At 44.8% G+C, this 21,316-nt stretch overlaps 1 protein-coding gene across 6 annotated transcripts in view; it reads right to left on the bottom strand.

Annotated features, from left to right (window-relative positions):
• LOC126529991 (centaurin-gamma-1A-like) overlaps positions 1-21,316 on the bottom strand; it is a 277,071-nt gene that overhangs the window by 22,992 nt on the left and 232,763 nt on the right. For 5 of the 6 annotated variants that reach the window (XM_055070171.2, XM_055070172.1, XM_050177460.3 and 2 more), the window contains 6 exons: positions 18,500-18,759; positions 11,155-11,388; positions 10,333-10,410; positions 7,824-7,928; positions 6,967-7,120; positions 1,348-1,446 (listed from right to left, as the gene is read on the bottom strand). In XM_055070171.2, the coding sequence (XP_054926146.1) occupies positions 1,348-1,446; positions 6,967-7,120; positions 7,824-7,928; positions 10,333-10,410; positions 11,155-11,388; positions 18,500-18,759 (930 nt within the window). The remainder of the gene's footprint in view (positions 1-1,347; positions 1,447-6,966; positions 7,121-7,823; positions 7,929-10,332; positions 10,411-11,154; positions 11,389-18,499; positions 18,760-21,316) is intronic. The other variant, XM_050177461.2, reaches the window with a different exon arrangement.

The raw sequence follows: 21,316 nt of genomic DNA, 5'->3' as shown, positions 1-21,316 counted from the left end.
TCTTCCGCTGCTGTTACTATAACTTGAAGATTCACACTGTTTCCGAGGGAGCCAGGCTTTTTCAGCTAAACTGCAATCATTTTCACTGTAATTTAGGCGAGACATGGCATTTGGCAGTGGATAATGCTTGGTACTACATGACAATGCTGCACCTTTGTGTTCTGTCTGGATTTACTTAAACACACTATCGTAACAACGCCAGATATAATAGTGGCACCATCTGCCTTAAGCATTCCAAGCAGAGGAAAAGCACCTTACTCACTCTGCCATTCCCACAATCAATGCATATTTCAGCTTTAGTCTAGTAGGCATACGCAGACGCCTACTGGATTAGATCTTGCTAGATACACCACCCCCTACCTAGCCACGTATGCTCCAAAGAGTCCCAAGTACAGAACAAATTGTTTATTATGCTTCATTTGTACTTCGATAGGGTGTGCTTCAAGATGTGCTGCATTTTAAATACAAGGATGTGAACAGTGCTTTTTAGTAAGGGCCACAAATGTTCAATATATAAAAACTGAATGGTTTTTTACATTTTATTTAATTTGAGCCTGCCACTATTGAATTTGCATTCAATTCAATAATTCAATCTAAATATTACTACTATTCTCACACGTCCACTGTTCTCTTTTCCAATGTATATTGCTTCCTCCAACTTGTGGGTTTCTACAGCAGTAAATCGCTCACATGGAGTGGCAGACTGCACCAGTACAAATGTCGCACATTGTGCATAATAAGTATTCTACAAGTTGCTTTCCCAAACTACGTATAAGTTTGCCATTTTTGCAAAACCAGTGCCTTGTAAATGTATGAAAATGATAGTGTAGTAATATTTGATTGATTGATTGATTGATTGATTGATTGATTGATTGATAAACAATTTATCGATCAATTAATGTTATAATTAATGGTTTAATGTCCCAAAGCAGCACTGGTACTATTTATAGGAGATGACGATCAAAAGCTCCAGGTCAATTTTGACCACTTGAGGTTCTTCTGTGTACTGCACACAAAGCTCATGTCCCTTGCGCTCTGCTCCCCGCAGGACGTGGCCACCACGGCACACAGGAATCGAGCCTGCAACCTTCTGCTCCTCAGTAGAACGTCACAGTGACTGAGTGTGGCAGGCGCACGCAAAGCAGGGGCATTAAAAACAAATAGCGGCAATTGTCGATGCTTCTTTTCAAGCAAGCCAGTGTGCACGAGGTAGGCAAATCCAAGCGTGACAGGGGTAAGCGCATCATGCGAGCACAAGCGCACGCCAAGTACACGAGACAACACAACACAGGCAAGCACAGCGGCGGCACGGGAATGTGCGAGTGAGGGAAAGGGGAGGAAGCCTACCTGAGAAGAAAGCATTGCTGTGCTGAGCATCAGCAGATGGGTCAAAGCTGGCCAGGCAGTCTCGCTCGCGGGGCTCCTTATACTTGAAGTAAGGTATGCCTGTGTTTCGACAGCCAGCGGGGTGTGGCACCCCCGCACAGCGCAAGGGCAAGCACAGGTCAGTTACTGCGGCTTGGCCACGGGTGTGGTTAGCAAACCGCTCCACCCGGTGGCTAGGGGCATGGTTGCTTAGCAACTGCCTAGAGGGGAAAAGTGGTGCTGCTGCATGCATGGGAATGCTGGGAAGGGGTGCTTTCTGAGTGGCGTGTTCGTCGGAGGGCCAGGACACCCTTAAGAAGCAACTGGTGACCAGATGGTAAACAAGGCTTCCCCACAGGAGCCGAAACACAGTTTGTTTCTTTTTCAAACTTTTATTTCTGCGGTTGGTGTCTTGCTATTCTATGCCAGTGTTCAATCTGTCACAATGGCTCAGTCTCTACCTAGTACAGCAAGTAGAATGCTGTCTTCTCTGTTCTACTATGTTATCAAAGCAACACTGGGGACATGAGAGACAGCCTCCCATGGTAGAGGGCTACGCATTAACTCTGACCACCTGGGGTGCTTTGATGTGAAGCTAAATATGTACGCGAGTATTTTTGTAGTCTGTCCAAATCAAGAGTGCAGCCACCGTGGCCCGCAATCAAACAACCTTCAACCTCGTTCTCAGGAGCACAATAGGCGATTAAACGTTAGTGTAGAACGTAATTATGGGCAAAGCGGGAGTTTTTACGAGTACTTCATTCCAAGAAAGCTTCGTATATGCAGCCATAACAGCATGCTAGGCCAAGTAACCACGACCGTACCCTACACTCACTAGGTCTAGGTCAAGGGAAACTGCACCATCCATATCCCAGTACTCCCACAGATAATGGCACCACACTTCTCTCGACATAGCATGCTGTAGGAAACTATGGCTCAGGGTTATACATGGCAGAGTCTGCTATACCCACCCACACAGGTGGCCAGTCTGGCTTAACCCTTTCCACATTGATATGACAAACTGGACTGGTCATCTAGCGGTCTTTGTTCTGAACACAAGCCGGTCATTGAAGTCTAGCTACTTTCGAGGTTCAGTGGGCTGCTTCGGGGCTTCACAAGAACTTAGTACCGGCAGTATTGTTACTGCCACTAATGTAAAGGAGGAACACAGAGGCGTAGGAAAGTGAGTGACAGAAGTTGCGCTGTGCGTGTGTGTCAATGTTCTTGCCCTCATCTGGGTTTTTTTATACATATATTATTCAGCACACTTCTGCAGTGGTACTAGTATCCAGATATGCCCAGAGCTAGTCGAGACCTCAGGGAGACTAAAAAACCGATAAATTAAGATGCTTCTGGAATACTAAAAGTAACAGTGTCCCAGCGACTGGAGGCCTGGCAAGCCAGAGAAGATGCAAAAGCTAAAGGCGTATGGCAACACAGCCCTGAAGTTCCTAAAACAATTTTTCACGATGTAAATTTCGAGTCTACTCGAGACTGGTTAAGTTGCAAGATTAAATAACCAAAGGTCAATCAAGACTACTCCGAGAGCCTTGCCTGCACAAAAATGGCTCAAACAAGAGAAAATAATTTTACATTGGTGATGCCACAACGACATTCCAGCACAGCAGTTTGGGTGTGAAATTCCGAAATATAAACTTGGGCAATCTTATATACCACTAAGCAACCTTTCTTTTTCCATCAAATAAATGCCAATAGACCTCTAGATAGAATAGTTCACCAGTCCAAATTGATTTAATGTAGCCCTTTAGTGTTCCTTTAAAGGTCCATTAGAAGAGCACCTAAACAGCACAGGGAGGCTGCAGTAAACATCTAGTCTAGTTTTCAGTGCATCTATGTCGGTGCTTCATACACAATTCTTTAACTATCGCATCATATTGGAGCACGCCAGTTTTTTAATCAAAGTTGCAAAGAGGTGAACATGCTGCCACAGGATCTTCAAGCAAGATCAATTTTAAATTACTGTCGAGTTTTGATTAATGTTGGCTTGGACGCCCCCTGACAAAATTAAGGCTAAAAGGCGTAGGCACTATTAACCCTGCATATTCATAAGGTAAGTTATCCTGAATGCACCATGTAATTTTTATTTCGTAAGGTTCCCTGGTGCCGACTAGAAATTTAAATAAAGACTGTGTACTCAATTGTTGCATGATACGAAGTTAAGAACTCTGTGTATGCAGTGAAGCCCTCATTTAGTCAAGCTAATATTGGTGATGAAAAACAATGCAGACTGGGTGCAATCTTCTACAAACTGTGTAAATGATACCGCAAATGATACCAGCAAGTAAAAGCTATATTTTAGACGTTTTCTCATTTCAGTATAGAAAGGGTTAAAGGCAAAGCCATAACAATGGCTGGCATTGCCTTTGTCTTTATGGGTATACCATGCTGTACTTATGTCAATAAGTAGCGGGCAACAAGTTAGCTACTGAATTCCATTAAATAACGTAATACAAAGAGCAGTAAGCAAAGCACAGAATTCCTGAATCTCTGCAATTAAATATGAATAGACAGATGCACTGGGAAGTCTGAACAAAAACAAGTTTGGTATCAGAATGACATAAGTTATTCATTACTGCTTTTGCCCCTAAAATGTTATCTGCAAGCAAATGGATCATAGCAGCCTTGAAAGCTCAACGTTGTGCTAGCCCTTTTTAAGCTAATCAATGTGATCCCCGCTGCAAATCTTATTAGAAACAGACCGCCTTAAAAATCAAAATATTGCATGCAAGAAACATACTCAGAGGATTGAAATTTATGCAAAGGAACTATGAAAGAACAAGGGAAGGTGGCACCTTGGGTCCTCAACCAATTCAAGAAACATATTTCAGTTTATCAAATTTATTTAAAAAGCCTTTTAACAGAGACAAGGAATATGTAAAAATATGTGCTGAACATGTTCCTGGTCACACTTCATCATGTCATAATGACTCCAACAGTAAACGCCACTAGCACTGCTTTAAATATCTTGAAATACAGAATTTTTCGACCCCATGTTAAAAAAAATCAATTCAAGGCTGAACTTTGGAGAAACTGGAGAGAGCTATGATTGAAAAGCAATATTCATGAAAAGGATCAGCTACTGCAACGGTGAACGAGACCAAAGAAAGATCAAAGAGGCCAAAAACATAACTGACATACTGTTTCACCTGACATGCCATCTATCCGAGACAAGACAACACCCTTCCAGAGGCTCTCTTCTGTACCATCCCTATTCTTTGGCTTCCCCATTCATTTTGTGCTGCTCTTTATGGGAAAGCACAGCCAAGAAAAAGTAACATGCACACAATCCTTTGAAACCAAATATGAAGCCTGTCAGAAACTTTTTACCTAAGCTAGGAAATTCAACAGTGACATCTGCGTCTGTCGCATTACACCAGCCCAAACTTTAATCTCAGTGGAAGCTAGACAGGTGTTACATCATCAAAAATTGCGAGCAAGAAACTCTGCTATAAGCCATTTAAATGACAAAAATATGCCAAAGTGTATCGGTTGAAACGCTGCAACCTCTTGAAAGCCACGAACTCTGGTTTCAGTCAAACTCTCTCAATAACGAAGGTGGTGTGCACAGACAAGACACTTCCCCATCTTATCTTCACTTTGCGAACTGTAACATCTTAACCTCTCAAGCACGCAGTTTCACAACAAAATCCTTGCAGGACAGAGTTCCTTGAAAGCTACAGTTTTCTGTAAGACTGCAGCCACGAAGGATGGCTGGGGAGGAGATCCGTCAAAGCAACCACGAATCAGGACTAAACGGCTGTCTGTATATTATGTCCGTGCCTGACAACGGGGTGAGCATTTGTTAAAGAAAAAAGAAAATGACTGCAGCCAAAGGTTGCCATGTGCGAGACATCTGACACTATCTCGAACATACACCTCTAATCTCCTCAGTGAGATGTTCTGCTTTCAGTTGAGACAAATCAGAGCATCCCACTGAGGAGTAGTATTACTTTCAAAGCTGCTATGTACCGACTTACATTACCACAATTACTTGCCACATCTGCCTGCTCTATCATTGGCAGATGCTTACACGTGGATTACTTATTGAATGGCTATGTACAAGACATTTGACAATTTGACATTACCATAAGGCAAAAGACAGTTGCTTGGCATAGGAAAGCCACAACAGTACTGAAAACTGTACTCAGCCTGTTAGTCACAAGGAAAGCAGTTGCTGAGAAAGAGTCAGGTAATGAGCAAACAAGCCATTATGAAAAATAGGCAAGGCAAGAAGTGGCTTCAGAAGTGATGAATACAGAGAACTGCACAAAACATAACGAGCCTGTATTACACAAATGTAGAAAAAATAAGCATGTTAGTAATAAAACAGCCACCCTTTCGAAGCTGCTCATACTGCCCGTCTAGAAATCAAATTAATGGTCATACTGGCCACTCTAGATGGCTACCTAAAACATGTAAGCAAGCAGTGTTGTTAGTTCAGTTAGTGTTTTTCTCTATTTGCTCAACACCTCATGAGTTAAATGTGTAGGAGAGAAAGTGGAGACAAGCTCAAGGAGCAGTCTATGAAAAGAGGGCACAGGACAACAATGAAAACACAGATGATGCCATGGCCCAAAACACTTAAGAATGCAGGTGCAAACACAGACATACAAACATTGTGCAGGGATAGTGATGCACAGGTCATGCAAGGTGCAAACATGACAGCGGGCCTGCATGACAAGGACAGCACAACCCAGCACAGCAGTGGCTGCAGCTTCAATGCATGGCAAATAAGCCCCATTGTGATCTAAATCAGATGACACTAAAGATGATCCATGAGCTAGGCTAAGCACCTCAAGAAAAAAAAAAAAGAAGAAAGGCAGTGGTCAACGCATATATTTTTTTTTAAGTTGGGACAATAAACCTGAGCTGGATGTAACAGCTTAAATTCAAACTTTAGGCAGAAAGTTTCCTTGAACACACTTTTAGATTTCTCTGACTAATAACTTGCACCATTATGCTGCGAAGGTGGAGAAGGTGATAAGCTTCACCTTCCTGCAAAGTAACCAACAATATTCGCTTAGAGCAAGGTGGGTGAATTGGTTAGGACTAATCATGCGTTTTTTGCAACAATGTGAAAGCAACATGGACAAAAAGGAAGTGTTTTTCTTCTCTCTGTCCATGTTGCTTTTGCAGTGTCAGGAAACATAGGATGAATACTTGCACAGGTGTGTCTTGGCCCCATGGGGGTGCCTCCTGTAGTTTCTTGCATCCTCTAAGCTCATACACACGAAGTCTAAGCTACAGTTCAAATTTGCAAAAACAAACAGTTTCAACATAACTGAAGAAATCCTTGGAGAGAGAGAAAGAATAGCTACATGCCCATATTTCGAATGAAGTATCGAAAAAAAAGATGCGCTGTCTACTACACGATTCTACACAGCACCTATGTCAGCTATATTAGTTCAACCATTCAAAACCCACAACAATATTAACCGTCATTCATGCAGCCAGACACTAGTGAGGCCAGCATGCTGTCAAGGTTGCTGACATGCACGTCTCAAGAACACAACAAATTGATAATTTCATCCAGCAAACAGTTTTACCAGATAAAGAAGTCGAGAGCAACCAAATGCATACCTCCAGCCAGGGATAGGGTGCCCACGTCCGATGCCAAGTCGTTGACCTGAGGTGTGGATCCAGCTGCCCTTGAACCCCTGGGCTTCTGGCCTGGAATCTTGACTGTAGTGTGCATCAGGGGAATCTCCTTCCCATGCACATCGTCCATGTAGTCCTACAAAAGAAGCAAACCAAAAATCGATCTCCTGGTGAGCAAGCTGGTCCTTCACAAAGCATGCATGAAGTGGCACACATATTTGCCTCGCCAAATGTGTATTGGGCTGCATAATGTATTCGTATTATTCCAACACTTCAACGACGCTGCGAAGGTTCAGTGGTTAGAACACTTGGCTCGCAAGCAAGAAGTCACAAATTTCGATCTTGGCTCGAGAAAACATTCTTTTGCTACTCAGGGGCATGGTATAAACCACTGACTGACCAACAAAACAAAGGCACGATGCAATAACCTGTTTGTGGTATACATACTGAGCACTGCAGAAATAGGAGCATCACGTACGTATACGCGATTCTTCCTATGATGCCACCGACTTATTCAAGATGAATCCCTTGTTTTTGCTGTAGCCATGACAGATGGCAGCACTGTTTGTTTGTGGTGGAACAATTATGTTTTGAGAGCTGCGTTGCCACTGCCGACGACGACTTCACATTTATTGTGGACAAAACTGCTAAGTAATGCCCCACAAACATGGTATTAAACTAGACTCACTGCAACATGCTACCTCTGCACAACACTGAGTGTAAAAAAGTCACTGGTTTCACGGTATGGGTCACGTGTACACGGTCCTATTTCTGCAACACTTCGCATATCGGCCACATTCGTAAAAGAGGGGCAGTTGCATTAAAGGAAGCCATCTCACATGGAGACTAGGGTGGTAGGTGAGCCTCCCGTCGCTCGTCAGGGTGACGTATTTCTTCTTCCACTCCTTGTTCAGGGCCTTGAGACTCTTCTTGTACAGGTACCCCTGGGTGGGCGGCAAAAGACAAAAGTGCATCTGAAAACACCGCAACGACGGTAAGGTGGTACATCCTATCGCAACGTTGTAGTGATGGTGAAGAATAGAACTGCCAAAAGCGCTAGTAAAAAATTTAACTCTTTATTGGACGAGCTTGTGCCCAGCAAAACAAGCTTCAGACACAAAGCACAACAATAGCAGCAGGCAGTCGTCGGTCGTTCAAATCCGATTCACAAGTCAAGAACATCGGTTATTTATACATGACATAGCTTACATTCCAGCAGAATTCCTGGTGCTCACGTATGTCCCAGAATGTGCACGACTACAGCAAAACTCCGTAAGAAAAGGAAAGTGCTCTTCCTCGAAGAAAAGGCGGACATAATTCAGGCTGTCACAAGTGTAAGCAAGAAATGCGAAGGTCAGTAGCAAACACAAGGCTGCGGAAGCTTTTGAGTGTAGTGACGTTACAATTTCAGATTTTGAAGGGCCTAAAAATCCCTTTCTCAATTTTACGAACTTCCTAATTTAACAAAATAATACGAGCGAGAGTATTACTTTGTTAAATCGAATTTCAACTGTAGAATTGATCACAACATTCGACAAAGTTCTGTCTTACATTTTTTCCGTCGTCTCATTTCCCTTTATCATTTGTATGCTTCAATTAAAACAACAAATAACTTCCTGTAATGCGTTCCTTGGCTTCATTATCTGTGGGCTTCACATGAGTGTGATCAACAAAAATCAGGCGCCTCGGTTCTCCTTCTCAATGCGTGCAGGTGTATCTTGCGCCAAGCAATGACTTTGTAACAGTAGTGAGCTGGTGATAAAACAATCACCGAAAAAAGAAAATCTATGTACACGCCTCTACTTAACTTTGCAGTGACTGAACTCAATACCTGCCATTCCAGAGAAACACTCGAGCAATGAGAGGAGGTGTCCCAGTCGAGGGCCCAAGGCTCCTTCATGCAGCCCAACATGCCAATGTACGCATGGTTACCACACTGGGCTCTGCCAATGCCAGAGTGTGAGCACTCAGACGAGGAATCGAACCCACAACGTTTTGTTCAGCAGCAGAATGCCACAGCTGCTCAGGCCCCAGAACAGGCGAAAAGTAACAGTACTGTACATACTTGGTTATGAACAGGGTTAAGGAAGTTGGGGGAGTTTGCGACATAAGTAAGATGAGAGGATAAAATGATTTGCGATCTGTGTAGTTCGGTGCATTAAACATGTCCTGCAACAGCACAACGATCAGCTGTTGCTGCAGCTCACGTGCACGAGTGTGCGGCGTGCGAGCACTTTTTGTTTGGCGAAGGCGCAAACTCAAGATGCTCTCCTCTGTGCACCCGAACAGTAAGCCTGCAGATTGCCGGCCAGCCAAGCTAGCGCACAATGCACTCTGGTCTGACAGCTTTGGCGTGAGATAGGACATGTTCTATACCCGCGTTGACCGTGCCAAAGCGCGCTGACTGCACCGACGCTAGACTACATGAGCGTGCACTTTCCACCAGCAAAGCGGTACTGCGTCACGTGTGGCGTGCATCCGCACTGCACTGGATTGTAACTTGCCCTTTAGCCTCGGCTCTTATTTCTAAAGTTCTCAATTGTGAACTCAATTACCAGCTTTCAATTATGAAGCTGAATTAGGGATCCCCAAATTGCCAAGTCACCCAGCTTTACATCTCTCATGAAACAGTAAACTGAGTCCGTGACCCTGAAAACCAAAACTCGCAATGGAGGCCATGTAAGGCTGCATAATAGAAGCAAAGACGTACAGGTACAGTCAAGTGCCTCTACAACAAAATGACCTGTATAATGATTAAATAACTTTCTCCCATTTCCACTGTGAGGCTGTGCTGTGTACGGCCTTTACAACGAAGTGACCTGTATAACGAACGATGTCAGAGGCCCCACCAAGCACTTCGTTATAAAGACGTTCGAGCCACAATACCAGCAACAGTATGTGAAATCAGCACAGAAAGCTAGGAGTAAAAAGTCCATGCAGTCCGAGCCTTTTTTTCTTTCACTTTCACTTTACTTTGACAGATCTCCTTTTATTCGTTAGTGCCCTCACGAGACAATTCAATAAACCCTTTTCATAATTGTAAAGTTAACCTTCCTGCAAGACAGTCTGCCCAACTAATGGCAGCACAGTCATTTTTACAAACAGCATATACAAGTTCAGTGTGCTTGTATTATGGCATGGAAAAGTGTAGATGTGGCTCTCATGATGAAACCACACGCAATAGACAAATCTCAGCATGTGCTGCTGACACTGCCTCCATTGGAACGATTACTCGTGATGCCATTAATTAGTTGGGCAATTGTGCACTGCAGTGAAGCGCAGTTGCAAATTATGAAAGCGGTTTATATAGTACTAGCCCCGGTGACCTGACGAGTTGTGTCCACCTACCTGCCGCACAGGAATCACTCGGCCACTTCCCATCTCCCCATTGCGAAGCCTCTTCTCTTCATCTGCTTTCTTCAAGGGCTGCATGGAGAACAGAACCAATCACACAGTGACGATGGCAGCATGCTTCAGGGCTAGTTTTACTTTATTTACACTTATTCTAACATCGCTGCTAATCTTTCACTGTCACAGAGGAAGGGCATGCACTCACGTGCACCATATAAAATCGCCCACAAGTGTTTTGAACAACATAATTATAGCAAACAATCAGCAGTAATATAGTGGAATACAGGACAACTCTGTAACCTAAACACTTTGTACTGCACCATAATCTGACTATATGCAACCTCTAGGTCAACAGTTACACCTTTTACGATAAAAAAAATGTAAACAAAGAAATAAAAGCTTTGCCTCATGCACCAGTGCAATTCGAACATGCAGACATTTTAGAAATAATAAAAAAGTAAACAAATCATAGAGTTTCACTTCCAAAGTTGGCGGTGTGGGGGCCACGGGGTCAAGCTTCAGATTATTTGGCCAGTTATGGTTCTTCAGCATGGATCTAAATTAAAATATGTGCCCATTATTGCATTCTATTCCCATCGGAATGCAGCTGCCACGACCAGGAGTCAAACCCACGACTTTGCGTTTATAGCAGCAGAATTCCAGAGCCCACGAGCCTCATGGCAGGAATGAGAAATCAAAAGCTGTGCTCGCTGACCCTCCATAGAATGAAAAAAAAAAGAGAAAACAAAACAGGAAGGCAGATTGTTTGGGCTTAGTGATTGACAAGCGACCAAGCTTCTGCTCAAGCATTCCACGCACCGTGAACAAGTTGGACCTTCGGCGAGTTTTGCGTGCCGTCGTTGGTGTCGAGCAAGGCGTCACAAACTCCGGGCGGTCCCGGTTGTTACCACTGGCCGCCGATGGGGGCGGCATGGCTTCCGAAGCCTGCAGTGGGGCCGTGGTTGGAGTGCCACTCTTCTCGAACTTCTGGATCTCTCTCTGTACCGAGGTGCCCGCAGTGATGCAGTCGCGGATCTGGCGCAGGTGGCTCTCCTGCGAGAAAGAGGCACCCAAATTAAATTCTGGAATTTTACATGCCAAAACCACAACCCGATTATCAGGCATGCCGTAGTGTCGATTTTGGACTCTGGATTAGTTTGGACCACCTGGCAATTTTTATGTGCACTGAAATCCAAGTGCACAAGTGTGTTTTTGTATTTCACTTCCAAAGAAATGCGGCCACCACAGCCGGGATCAAAAACCGCGCCCTTGAGCTTAGCAGCTACGAGCCATAGCCACTGAGCTACTGCAGCAGATTGAAAGACAAGAGGAACTCATGCACTTCACCGTTCAGTTTTTATGTCTTCCCAGTTTCGAATATGAGGCAAGAAAGCTGGTAATTTCTTGCAGCCACTAGTAAAATATGTATGTGGGAAAAGGCAGCTATCTAGCATTGGTTGTACTTTGTGGATCAGTCTTCCTGTCCCGGTAAAGCAATGTAAAGCTTTTTATAGAGCAGCTCTGAGGCACCCGTTCCTGTGTTGCGCGTCGGCGTCCCTCGGTGCAACTGAGGGAATGAGCACACCAGAGGATGAAAGAGCGAATGTGGGGGCAGCAAGCGACGAAAGACTGCGATGGTGATGAGAGAGCGAGGAGGGAAAGCGGATGAGGAGAGTATGGTGAAAGGGTGAGGAGAAAAGTGAAGTGCTGCACTAGACGCCCTCCACAGCGGCAACCAGACATGCGGCTAGCGTGCAAACAAAGCGCCGCTAGAGAATGCGCTATGCGCTCGCCCCGTGTTCCCGTGTTCATGCTTTCTTTCTGAACAATGAGTGATGCAACCGGTGGTAATGCTTCATCTACCACTGCTGCTAAACAAGCTGCCCGAGCAGAGGCTCAGCGCTGCCACCAACAGGACCCTGGCGTTCGGAATCAGATTTTTTGCCCCAATATATCGCAAATTTAAAACACCTAAACAAGTGTACTCAATATTCGCATTAGGGAGTATCATTATCATTGGTGATCTTTTGTTATACAGAAACATTATTACGAAGAACTGTATTACAAGTTGCAAAGTTGTAGTTTTGTGTCAAAGATGCAATTGGAATACAAGATGTGTGCTACCTGCATTAATGAAAAAAATTTCATAGCTATTTTATCTAAACACGCACCTATTATTGTTTATGTATTGATACATACATAAACGTGATGCTAAGGATCCAGACGTCCCTCATGTATTTGTGTTTTGTTGTACATTTACCATGCCTCAGTTAGCAAATTCAAACCTCATAATGGCAGTGCCAACGGCAGCAAGATAAAAGGCTATCTATGCACATGACACAGCAACATTACAAGCAAGAAGAACAAAGTGATCAATTACACAGCTAGATCTATTATCCATACACAAGCACCCAAAACAAAGTCGACTAAGGCACAACTGCAAGTGCAGCTCACTTCATATTGCATCACATGTATCATGAGAAATTAGATGTGGGATGAGCTTCCACCAATGGCAAGTTGTCCTTTTGTCTACTTTAATTTCCCTTTTTTACTCATCAACTAAAAGAACAGCTAATTTGCTTCATGGTTTCGTTGGCTTGACTGTCTTCTGGCTTCGTGTGACAATACCATTACAACTGAGATTTTAAGCATGAAATGCTTTTAGCTCCCATTGTCAGCGACCTTCCAGTGACCTTGAGGCAAAAGCCAGAGTCATTATCCAGGCACTCAAATGAGTACATCTGGGCAAGTTGCGAGAACAAAATGAGATCATCCAAGCAACCAGTCAAAACGTAAGAAAATGTAGTCTCTGGTGCCCAACCCTTTGTACAAGAGTGCATTACATACGCTAGTTACTGCCCAAAAACAAGTTACAAGAAATACTGCTTCCAAGTTCTTCCTAATGTTTGTTCACAATATCACTCAAGTAAGCTGTAACTTCTAGTACACTGAAGTTTTATTTCTCATTTCCAATAGCAACGCTAGAAAGGCAGATACAGGCCACCATACATTGCCATCTTTTGGTTCTCAGACAGGGTTGCCTGTGCTCTTTTGAACGCCAGCGGTCCGCGAGTTATGTGGCACAGGTTTTGCATTGCCTTGAGAGATGGCGCCATGCTGCATGGCACCTCCTTCAGGTGATTTTCTAGCTGGGAAGTACGCTCTGCTGTCTCCCTGGCATCCTTCGTTGCCTGTCGTGCCTCCTTGAGCCGGTTTTCTTGTTCTAGCTGGGCAGTGTCCATATAGACCAATGCACAGTATGGCATGGTGCTGTGTTGTGTGCTGTTGCAAATGTGCTGTACACCCATTTTAAGAATGTGGCTACTACCATATTCAACCAATCTGCTTTGCTGGTTGCCATATCATGCTTACATTTACTATCAATTACGGGAGAGCCAGCCTTTCCTTACGGGTGCCGAGTTTAAGTAAGCCAAAGTGAGATATGCACTGGACGAATATCAATGAGCTTTCCAGCACAGTGGGCTGTTTTAGTGCAAAAGCACTACTAGCCTACCAACCTGGATTTCACCTCTGTGTGCAGCCTCTTCTTCTGTGCCCGCGAAAAGCCTCCGTTCTCCTCGGACGGCCCTCACGTGCACCGCCGCGCATGACATCATGGAAATTTACCATGCTCCCTATGAAACGTGCACGCATGCCACAGTGGTTAATCACTCCTCCCTTACGCCTCACCTTGTGCACAACAATGCCCGCATGCGTGTGTGTGAAATAAATATGGAAAGTGAATTGTCGCTGGAAATGTCACTGATCCTTCCCTGAAGCTTCCGTTCAGTCACCACCATGTGATTAGGAGTGGACAATGGAAGTTTTCTGGCATGCTGATGCAACCTGTAGCTTTTGCTGCACTTGATGGAGCTGTTGAGGGTACGCGGAAAGGAGGAGTGAGCACCTGTGAGGGGGTTAGCAAAGACAAGCTAGAAACCTCGGCAGCCATGTAGCCATTGATAAAATTCCTGCAGCTTTGCCATTTCGGCGTCATTTGAAGAAATCCTTGTGGTGGCTGTACATTCATTGTAGACTGGTACACACCTGCCACTATATAACAAGTTTTCTAGCTCAGAGTGGTTTAAGGGGCCCTTTTATCTTCCGCTTTAATTTTCACAGTAATTGATTGCATGTTAGTACTAACATAAGTTGGGTTTGAGGCTGTCTGCCATGTGCTCCCTCTCACACTGCTCAAAACACTAGGAGAAAGGTGGGAGGAGTGAGACAGTTCAAGTATTTTTAACACCATTTTTTAAGTATTTTAAGTATTTTAACACAATCGAGGAAACACGTCACACATAGCACCACCGTACAAAAAGTTTCTGCACTGGTTTATTGCCACTTCATGATGCAGAACTGCATGTGAACAGCAAAAGCCTTTCCTACTGCACAAAGTAATTAGCCATAGCAGTTCTGTTGTTACCACTCAAAGCAAAACAGCAGGACAGATTTGAGGGTGAACAAATATCTTCAACTCTTGCATTCCTGGAGTGCTTTCTGCCACTGGGCTCATGTGCTTAATGACTATTCCACAGGAAAACTGATTTCGCTCTGTCCTGTGCCCTTGGAGGGTGGAGTGTGACAGCTGCCTAACCATCCCCTAACTGCACTACATGCTTTGGTTGTCATTTTAATTGCAGATTTACTCTTTATAATAGGCTATTTAGTCTTAAATATTAATAACTTTAGCCTAAATCATTTTTAGAACACAGTTATGATGTGCAAGCACATTACATTTCGAGATAAGACAACTGGCTGAGAAATCTTGGCAAGAAAATGCATGGCAAAGGAACGTAGGCATTCGATAGACAGCTCAAGTCGATTTCCTTTACATCAGAAGAAACTGAGCTGGAGAGACGCCTAACCCTTCCTGACAATGAGCCTCCCAGCAATAAACTTTCAAGAGATCCCAGTGAAGGTCAATTAAACAAATTAACTTTTCGTATGACTGTGCTCGTACAAATTTTGAGGGAAATAGTAATCTTCTTTAAGGGTTAGGTCAAGAGCACTGATGGCAAGGGTGTAGTTGCAAAGGCCATGAAAGGAAAGGAGAAACAAGGACATCAATGTTCGTGGCACACAAGCTTAGCAAAGGAAAAGAAGAAATCCACAGAGCACCAACTCGCAACTAATTTTATTAATGGCTGTGTAATAGCATTCTGAGGGCATACATACTCTCGAAAGAAGTCATGATACGGTGGCATGAAAGCCAATGGAAGATTAATATATCAATGTTAGTGCAGTCAAATGTTCAGTATAAATTTTAGAGCCAGTTCAACTTGAAGCTACACGAGGAATATATTCAACACTGCATTCAAAAGTAAAGCTGTCCCATTCTTCCTGCCACTACAGATGCAATGAAGACACATGTGCATTAAAGGGCCCTTCACCAAATCTGGCCATCTTGAGCTGACAAGCGCAGTGCATACAATGCACGCTAACGATCGTGTCTGCTATGTACATCCCAATGCACCACTGAAAGTGCCTAATTTTCAAACCAAACGACGTTTGTCCTCCTCCTCGTGGGCACCGTATTCACCCAACCGGAGAGTGGACGTCAATCACACAAATGCACCCACGTACATGGCAGTACTGTGACATCACTCACATTGACATGTGACCTCGAGAATTGTTCAAGGCAACATCAGTTATTTGGTTTTATTTGTTGCCTCAGTAGATGAAATAAAGTTTATAGAAATAATGAAACATAAAAAGTGAAAGTGCATGTTTTTGTTGTACCTCGTACAGTACGAAGAAACATACCGTATTTATTCGCGTATAACCCGCACCAAAATGTGAAAAAACGCGTTTAAAAAGTGGGGGTGCGGGTTATCTGCGAATTTTTTCCTTGGGGGGGGGTCGGCTTCACCGCAATGTGCGGCGGCCTCCCTGTGTAGTCCGCCATCCCCATCGTCATCGACGCTTGTCAAGCCGATGAAGGGCCAACGAAAGGCCAGCATTGTTGAGCCTCGCGTTAGGCGCTGTTTAGTGTACTTACCCCAGTTTGCACTGTTTGCCTGCTTTGTTTTGGCATCATGAGTGCGACTCGACGGCAGTGTTTCACAGCGAAAGAGAAGCTAAAGATTATAGCCGCTGCCGAAGAAATCGGCAACAGAGCTGCTGCAAGACAGCATGACGTCGACGAGTCGTGCATTCGCGACTGGAGGAAGAAAAAAGAGAGTCTCGAAGCAACGAACCGGGACAGGCGAGCGTTTCGGGGTCCGAAGACTGGCGCGTACCCCCACCTCGAGACTCAGCTTGCGAAGTTCATTGAGGAGCAGAGAAGTCGTGGCCACGCTGTTTCGACTGAGATGGCGCAAATGGAAGCCCTGAAGTTGGCCCGGGAATTGAACATTCCACGTGAGTTTCGTGCAAGCCGTGGATGGCTTCAGCGCTTCATGCGAAGACATGGATTTTCTATGCGGCGGCGAACAACCATGTGCCAGCGGCTTCCTGAAGCCTACGAGGAAAAGTTGTTGAACTTTCAACGATATGTGATCGCACTTCGGAAGGAGCACAGCTATTTGCTGTCTCAGGTGGGAAATGCTGATCAAACACCTGTGTACTTTGAGATGCCGATGGACACGACCATGGAAAAAAAGGGCTCCAAATCAGTCAGCGTGCTGACCGGCGGAAATGCCAAGCTGCGCTGCACAGTCATGCTATGCGCTTTGGCTGACGGCACGAAACTGCGCCCGTATGTCATTTTCAAACGCAAGACGCTACCTAGCATTCCACTGCCCCCAGGAATCGTTGTGCGTGCGGAAGAAAATTCGTGGATGAACAGTGGCCTAGTCGGTGACTGGCTTCGAGTAATCTGGGAGCGAAGACCAGGTGCCTTGCTGGCACGCCGGTCGACGCTCGTACTAGATTCCTTCAGAGGCCACTGCACTGATGCGGTGAAGGCTCGCCTTGCCGAGACCAGCACCGACCTCGTCATAATACCTGGCGGCATGACGTCCATGCTACAGCCACTCGACGTGTGCCTGAACAAGCCGTTCAAGGCACACGTGAAGCGGCTGTATGCCCAGTGGATGGCCGACGGCATTTACGCCCTCACACCGACGGGACGCGTGCGAAGGCCTGATATTCCATTGCTGTGCCAGTGGATCGTGGATGCGTGGAAAGCGATACCGGCCGATTTGGTGTGGAAAAGCTTTAAAAAATGTGCGATCAGTAATAGTTTGGATGGTTCCGAGGACGACTACGTCTTTGAGAGTGGCGATGAAGCTTCGGATGGCAATAGTGAGAGCGGCGACGATTAAGAATCGGATAACCAGTGACGTGGTGGCGGTCGTTTGAATAAATGTTCTGAAAACGAAATGATCACTGAGTGTGAGTTGCATCTTTCTAGCACTCATTTTTTTTTTTCAGGTAAACGTGCGGGTTATACGCGAGTTTTTTTTTTTTTTTTCCGCCGAGTTCAAAGTTAGGGGTGCGGGTTATACGCAGGGGCGGGTTATACGCGGGTAAATACGGTACATTTCCATTTTATCTGCTTGTTCCCATGTCATGTAGTTGCGCACCCAGAGAACGAAACTACCTGCCATTCTCTGCCGTGTTCTAATGCCACAGTCGTGCCCTTCATCCCCCTCGCATTTGCCTCAGTGCTCGTGGCTGTGGCCCTGACTGTATAGCGCTGGTCAGCTGTGCTCATGCAGAGCGTACAAAATCGTCTGCTGCACAAAATGTGACAAACGCAACAGCTTGCACACGAAACAGTCACTGGAAGTGCACCATTCAACAAACAAGTGAGAGAGGAAAAAAAGAAGGCGGGGCCCATGACGTATCTGTCACGTGATCTTCGGGCTCCGGTATGGGAGAGTCCTAGGAAGGAATTTCTCTTGCAGCGTAGCAAGAGGAGAGAGTGTCTATGTTGGTGGTGACACTTGCCTCCTGAAATCATGGGTTCGCGACACTCGATATATCTCTATGTCTGCTATTATTAATCAACTAATTTGAAAAATTATTGTGGTAGAACACTCCTTAGAGCGCACGTAACAACACCTGGTGAGGGGTCATTTAAGATGTCATAACGCACAGGCATCTGATAAGCTCAGCGCATTGAGTCATGTAAATGTCCCTCGAAGTCTTACTCAGCAAAGTCACACGATTTCGCGTGGCTCATTTGCTCTGTGAACCAGGACTGGCTGTGGCTCACCTTAAGCGAGGTCTGGTTGATGTTCGTAGTTGGCGTGTTGACAGCACCGCCATGGAGGGCGTTGTAGCTGTTTACCAGTGTTGCCGTGGCATTGGAGGTAGGAACCGCACTTTGTGGCTGCTGCTCCCGGGCATAACCATTGCTGGCAATGCCAAAGTGGGCAGTGGCTCTCCCTGCACCGACACCAACGGGTGTGCTCGGCCGGGAGTTGTTGGGCGTCAATGCTGAGGCCATGCGCATCTGGACAATCCTCTGGCATGCTGCACGTGGGTGGAGAGGAAGGTCGCAGTTAGGGTCCGAATTTTTCAGAAATAAACTTCTACATAGTACTGAAGTCGCATTAAACTAAGTAGGCAGTATTTCGCACAGAAAAACCATAAAAAACAACATATATACATTCAAGAAGCAATGGCAGACACGAGGTTCAATGACTACTGAAAGAATTAGAACCTTTCACAATGGAACAGTAAATCTCCGTATTACACATTTAGTTCCACTCATTGTAATGAGTTGTACAAGTTCAATAAGGTGTCCACTGATCTGTGGCCTTGCTGAAGTGTTGTAGTTTGTTCTGCTTGTGATATACATAAAAATATACATTAGAAAAATTTGTGTGGCTTGTGCATAGAACATGCATAAGCCACACAAATGAAATTTTGAAGGAAAGCAGGACTCAAGCATGAATGGTGCCATACTAACTATGCCCTTCACTTGGATGGGACAAGTATGACTTGTCACCTGTCCAGAGAGCAGCTGCTATACTTGTGTCAGCAGCTGGCTTTATGTGGCACAACAGAGTGAAAGTCGTACTGTGCTCCAGCAGACACCGTCATTATTATCACAGGCTGTCACGTGCACGTAGTTCAAGGCAATGTGAAGCCTGTTGGCTACGTAGCTTAAGCGGCCGTGTCATGGTACACGCACTGTCACATATCCATGTGACAGAATGGACAGGCATGGAGTGTTTGTGAGGAAATTCAACAAGGTACGGGTAAACGACAGGAGTGACTATGACCCTCTCCATTCGCAGCAGGTCTGAGAGCACTGCACTTTTGAGGTGTGCAGGCCAGCTGTCAAGCGGCCTTTATTTAATACTGCAGGCTGTCCTCCAAACATGACAAAAAAAAAACATGCTAAGGACAGCAGTCAGAAGACAATATTTATGTTTTCAATTGTCTTCTACAATGAAAAAGCTGTGGCATCATAATTTTAAACATTCATCATCATCATCATCAGCCTATTTTATGTCCACTGCAGGACGAAGGCCTCTCCCTACGATCCCCAATTACCCCTGTCCTGTGCCAACCGATTCCAACTAGCGCCTGTGAATTTCTTAATTTCATCACCCCACCTAGTCTTTTGCCATCCTAGACTGCGCTTCCTTTCTTTTGGCAGTCATTCTGTAACCCTAATGGCCCACTGGTTGTCTAACCTATGCATTACATGACCTGCCCAGCTCAATTTCTTTCTCTTGATGTCAATTAGAATATTTTCTATGCCCGTTTGCTCTGATCCAAACCGCTCTCTTTCAGTCTCTTAACGTTATGCCTAGCAAACTTCGTTCCATCGGTCTTTGCGTGGTTCTTAACACTTTTTCGAGCTTCTTTGTCAGTTTCTAAGTTTCTGCCCCATATGTCAACACCAGTAGAATGCACTAATTGTACATCTTTCTTCTTAATGATAATGATAAGCTTCCAGTTAGGATCTTACAATGTCTGCCGCATGCGCTCCAACCCATATTCTCTAAATTTCCTTCTCATGATCAGGGTCCCCTGTCAGTAATTAACCTAGGTAAACGCACTCCTTCACAGACTCTTGGGACTGACTGGCGATCCTGACTTGTTCCCTTGCCCTGCTATTGATCATTATCTTTGTCTTCTGTATATTAATTTTCAAGCCCACTCTTATACTCTCTCTGTTAAGGTCCTCAATCATTTGTTCTAACTCATCTGCAGTATTGCTGAACAGGACAATGTCATCTGCAAATTCAAGGTTGCCGAGATATTCGCCGTTGATCCTCACTCCTAAGCGGTCCCAGTTTAATAGCTTGAATACTTCTTCCAAGCACGCAGTGAATAGCATTAGAGAGGAGGGATAGTGTCTCCTTGTTGGACCCCTTTCTTTATACGTATCTTCCTACTTTTCTTGTGGATAATTGAGGTAGCTGTGGAACCTCTGTAGATATTTAAACATTAGCTCATTATTAATTAATGTTTAGGTAATTAGACAGAAGAAAGTGTTAGTAGCAGCAGCACAGCCAGTAATAAGAAAGGGTTGTTCTCATCAAGACAGAGGGCTTTGCTTTCTGATATAATTAATGTCATTTTCTTTGTTGTTGTCTTTACAATAATGAAGGCGAGGCCGTGACTAACAAGCACAAGAGCGTGTTTCTTGCGTTTGCCCAACACTTGTGCGCTTGCTCAGTTGCGAGAGAGGAACCTGGGGGATTTTGCTTCTCGAAATCTAAATCTGCCTTTACCTAAGCACCACAGACGAGGGCATGCTTCGATTCGCTTGTGCCTAGCGAGCTGCTATGCAAGTTTACACGACGACAGATAAATACTCCCTAATGTAGATCCCTGTTCGCGTTTCATGGCGCCACCCAAACGCATTGGGCTCATGACTGCAAGGTCCTCGGTTCGACTCGCGTGTTCAATATACCTTCTTTGAAATATCGCTATATTTAAAATTTTGCCTCCATTTGCACCTTTAGGCCAAAGGTGTCTTAATACCATTTTCAAATGCATACGGGTCGTCGACGGGCTAAGCCTTACAGTGGGCGTGCTACCCGTCATCGATGGGCCTGGCACTGGCAGC

The sequence above is a fragment of the Dermacentor andersoni genome, chromosome 5 (genome assembly GCF_023375885.2).
Source record: "Dermacentor andersoni chromosome 5, qqDerAnde1_hic_scaffold, whole genome shotgun sequence".
Taxonomy (NCBI): domain Eukaryota; kingdom Metazoa; phylum Arthropoda; class Arachnida; order Ixodida; family Ixodidae; genus Dermacentor; species Dermacentor andersoni.
This window is presented reverse-complemented; position numbering and strand designations above follow the sequence as displayed.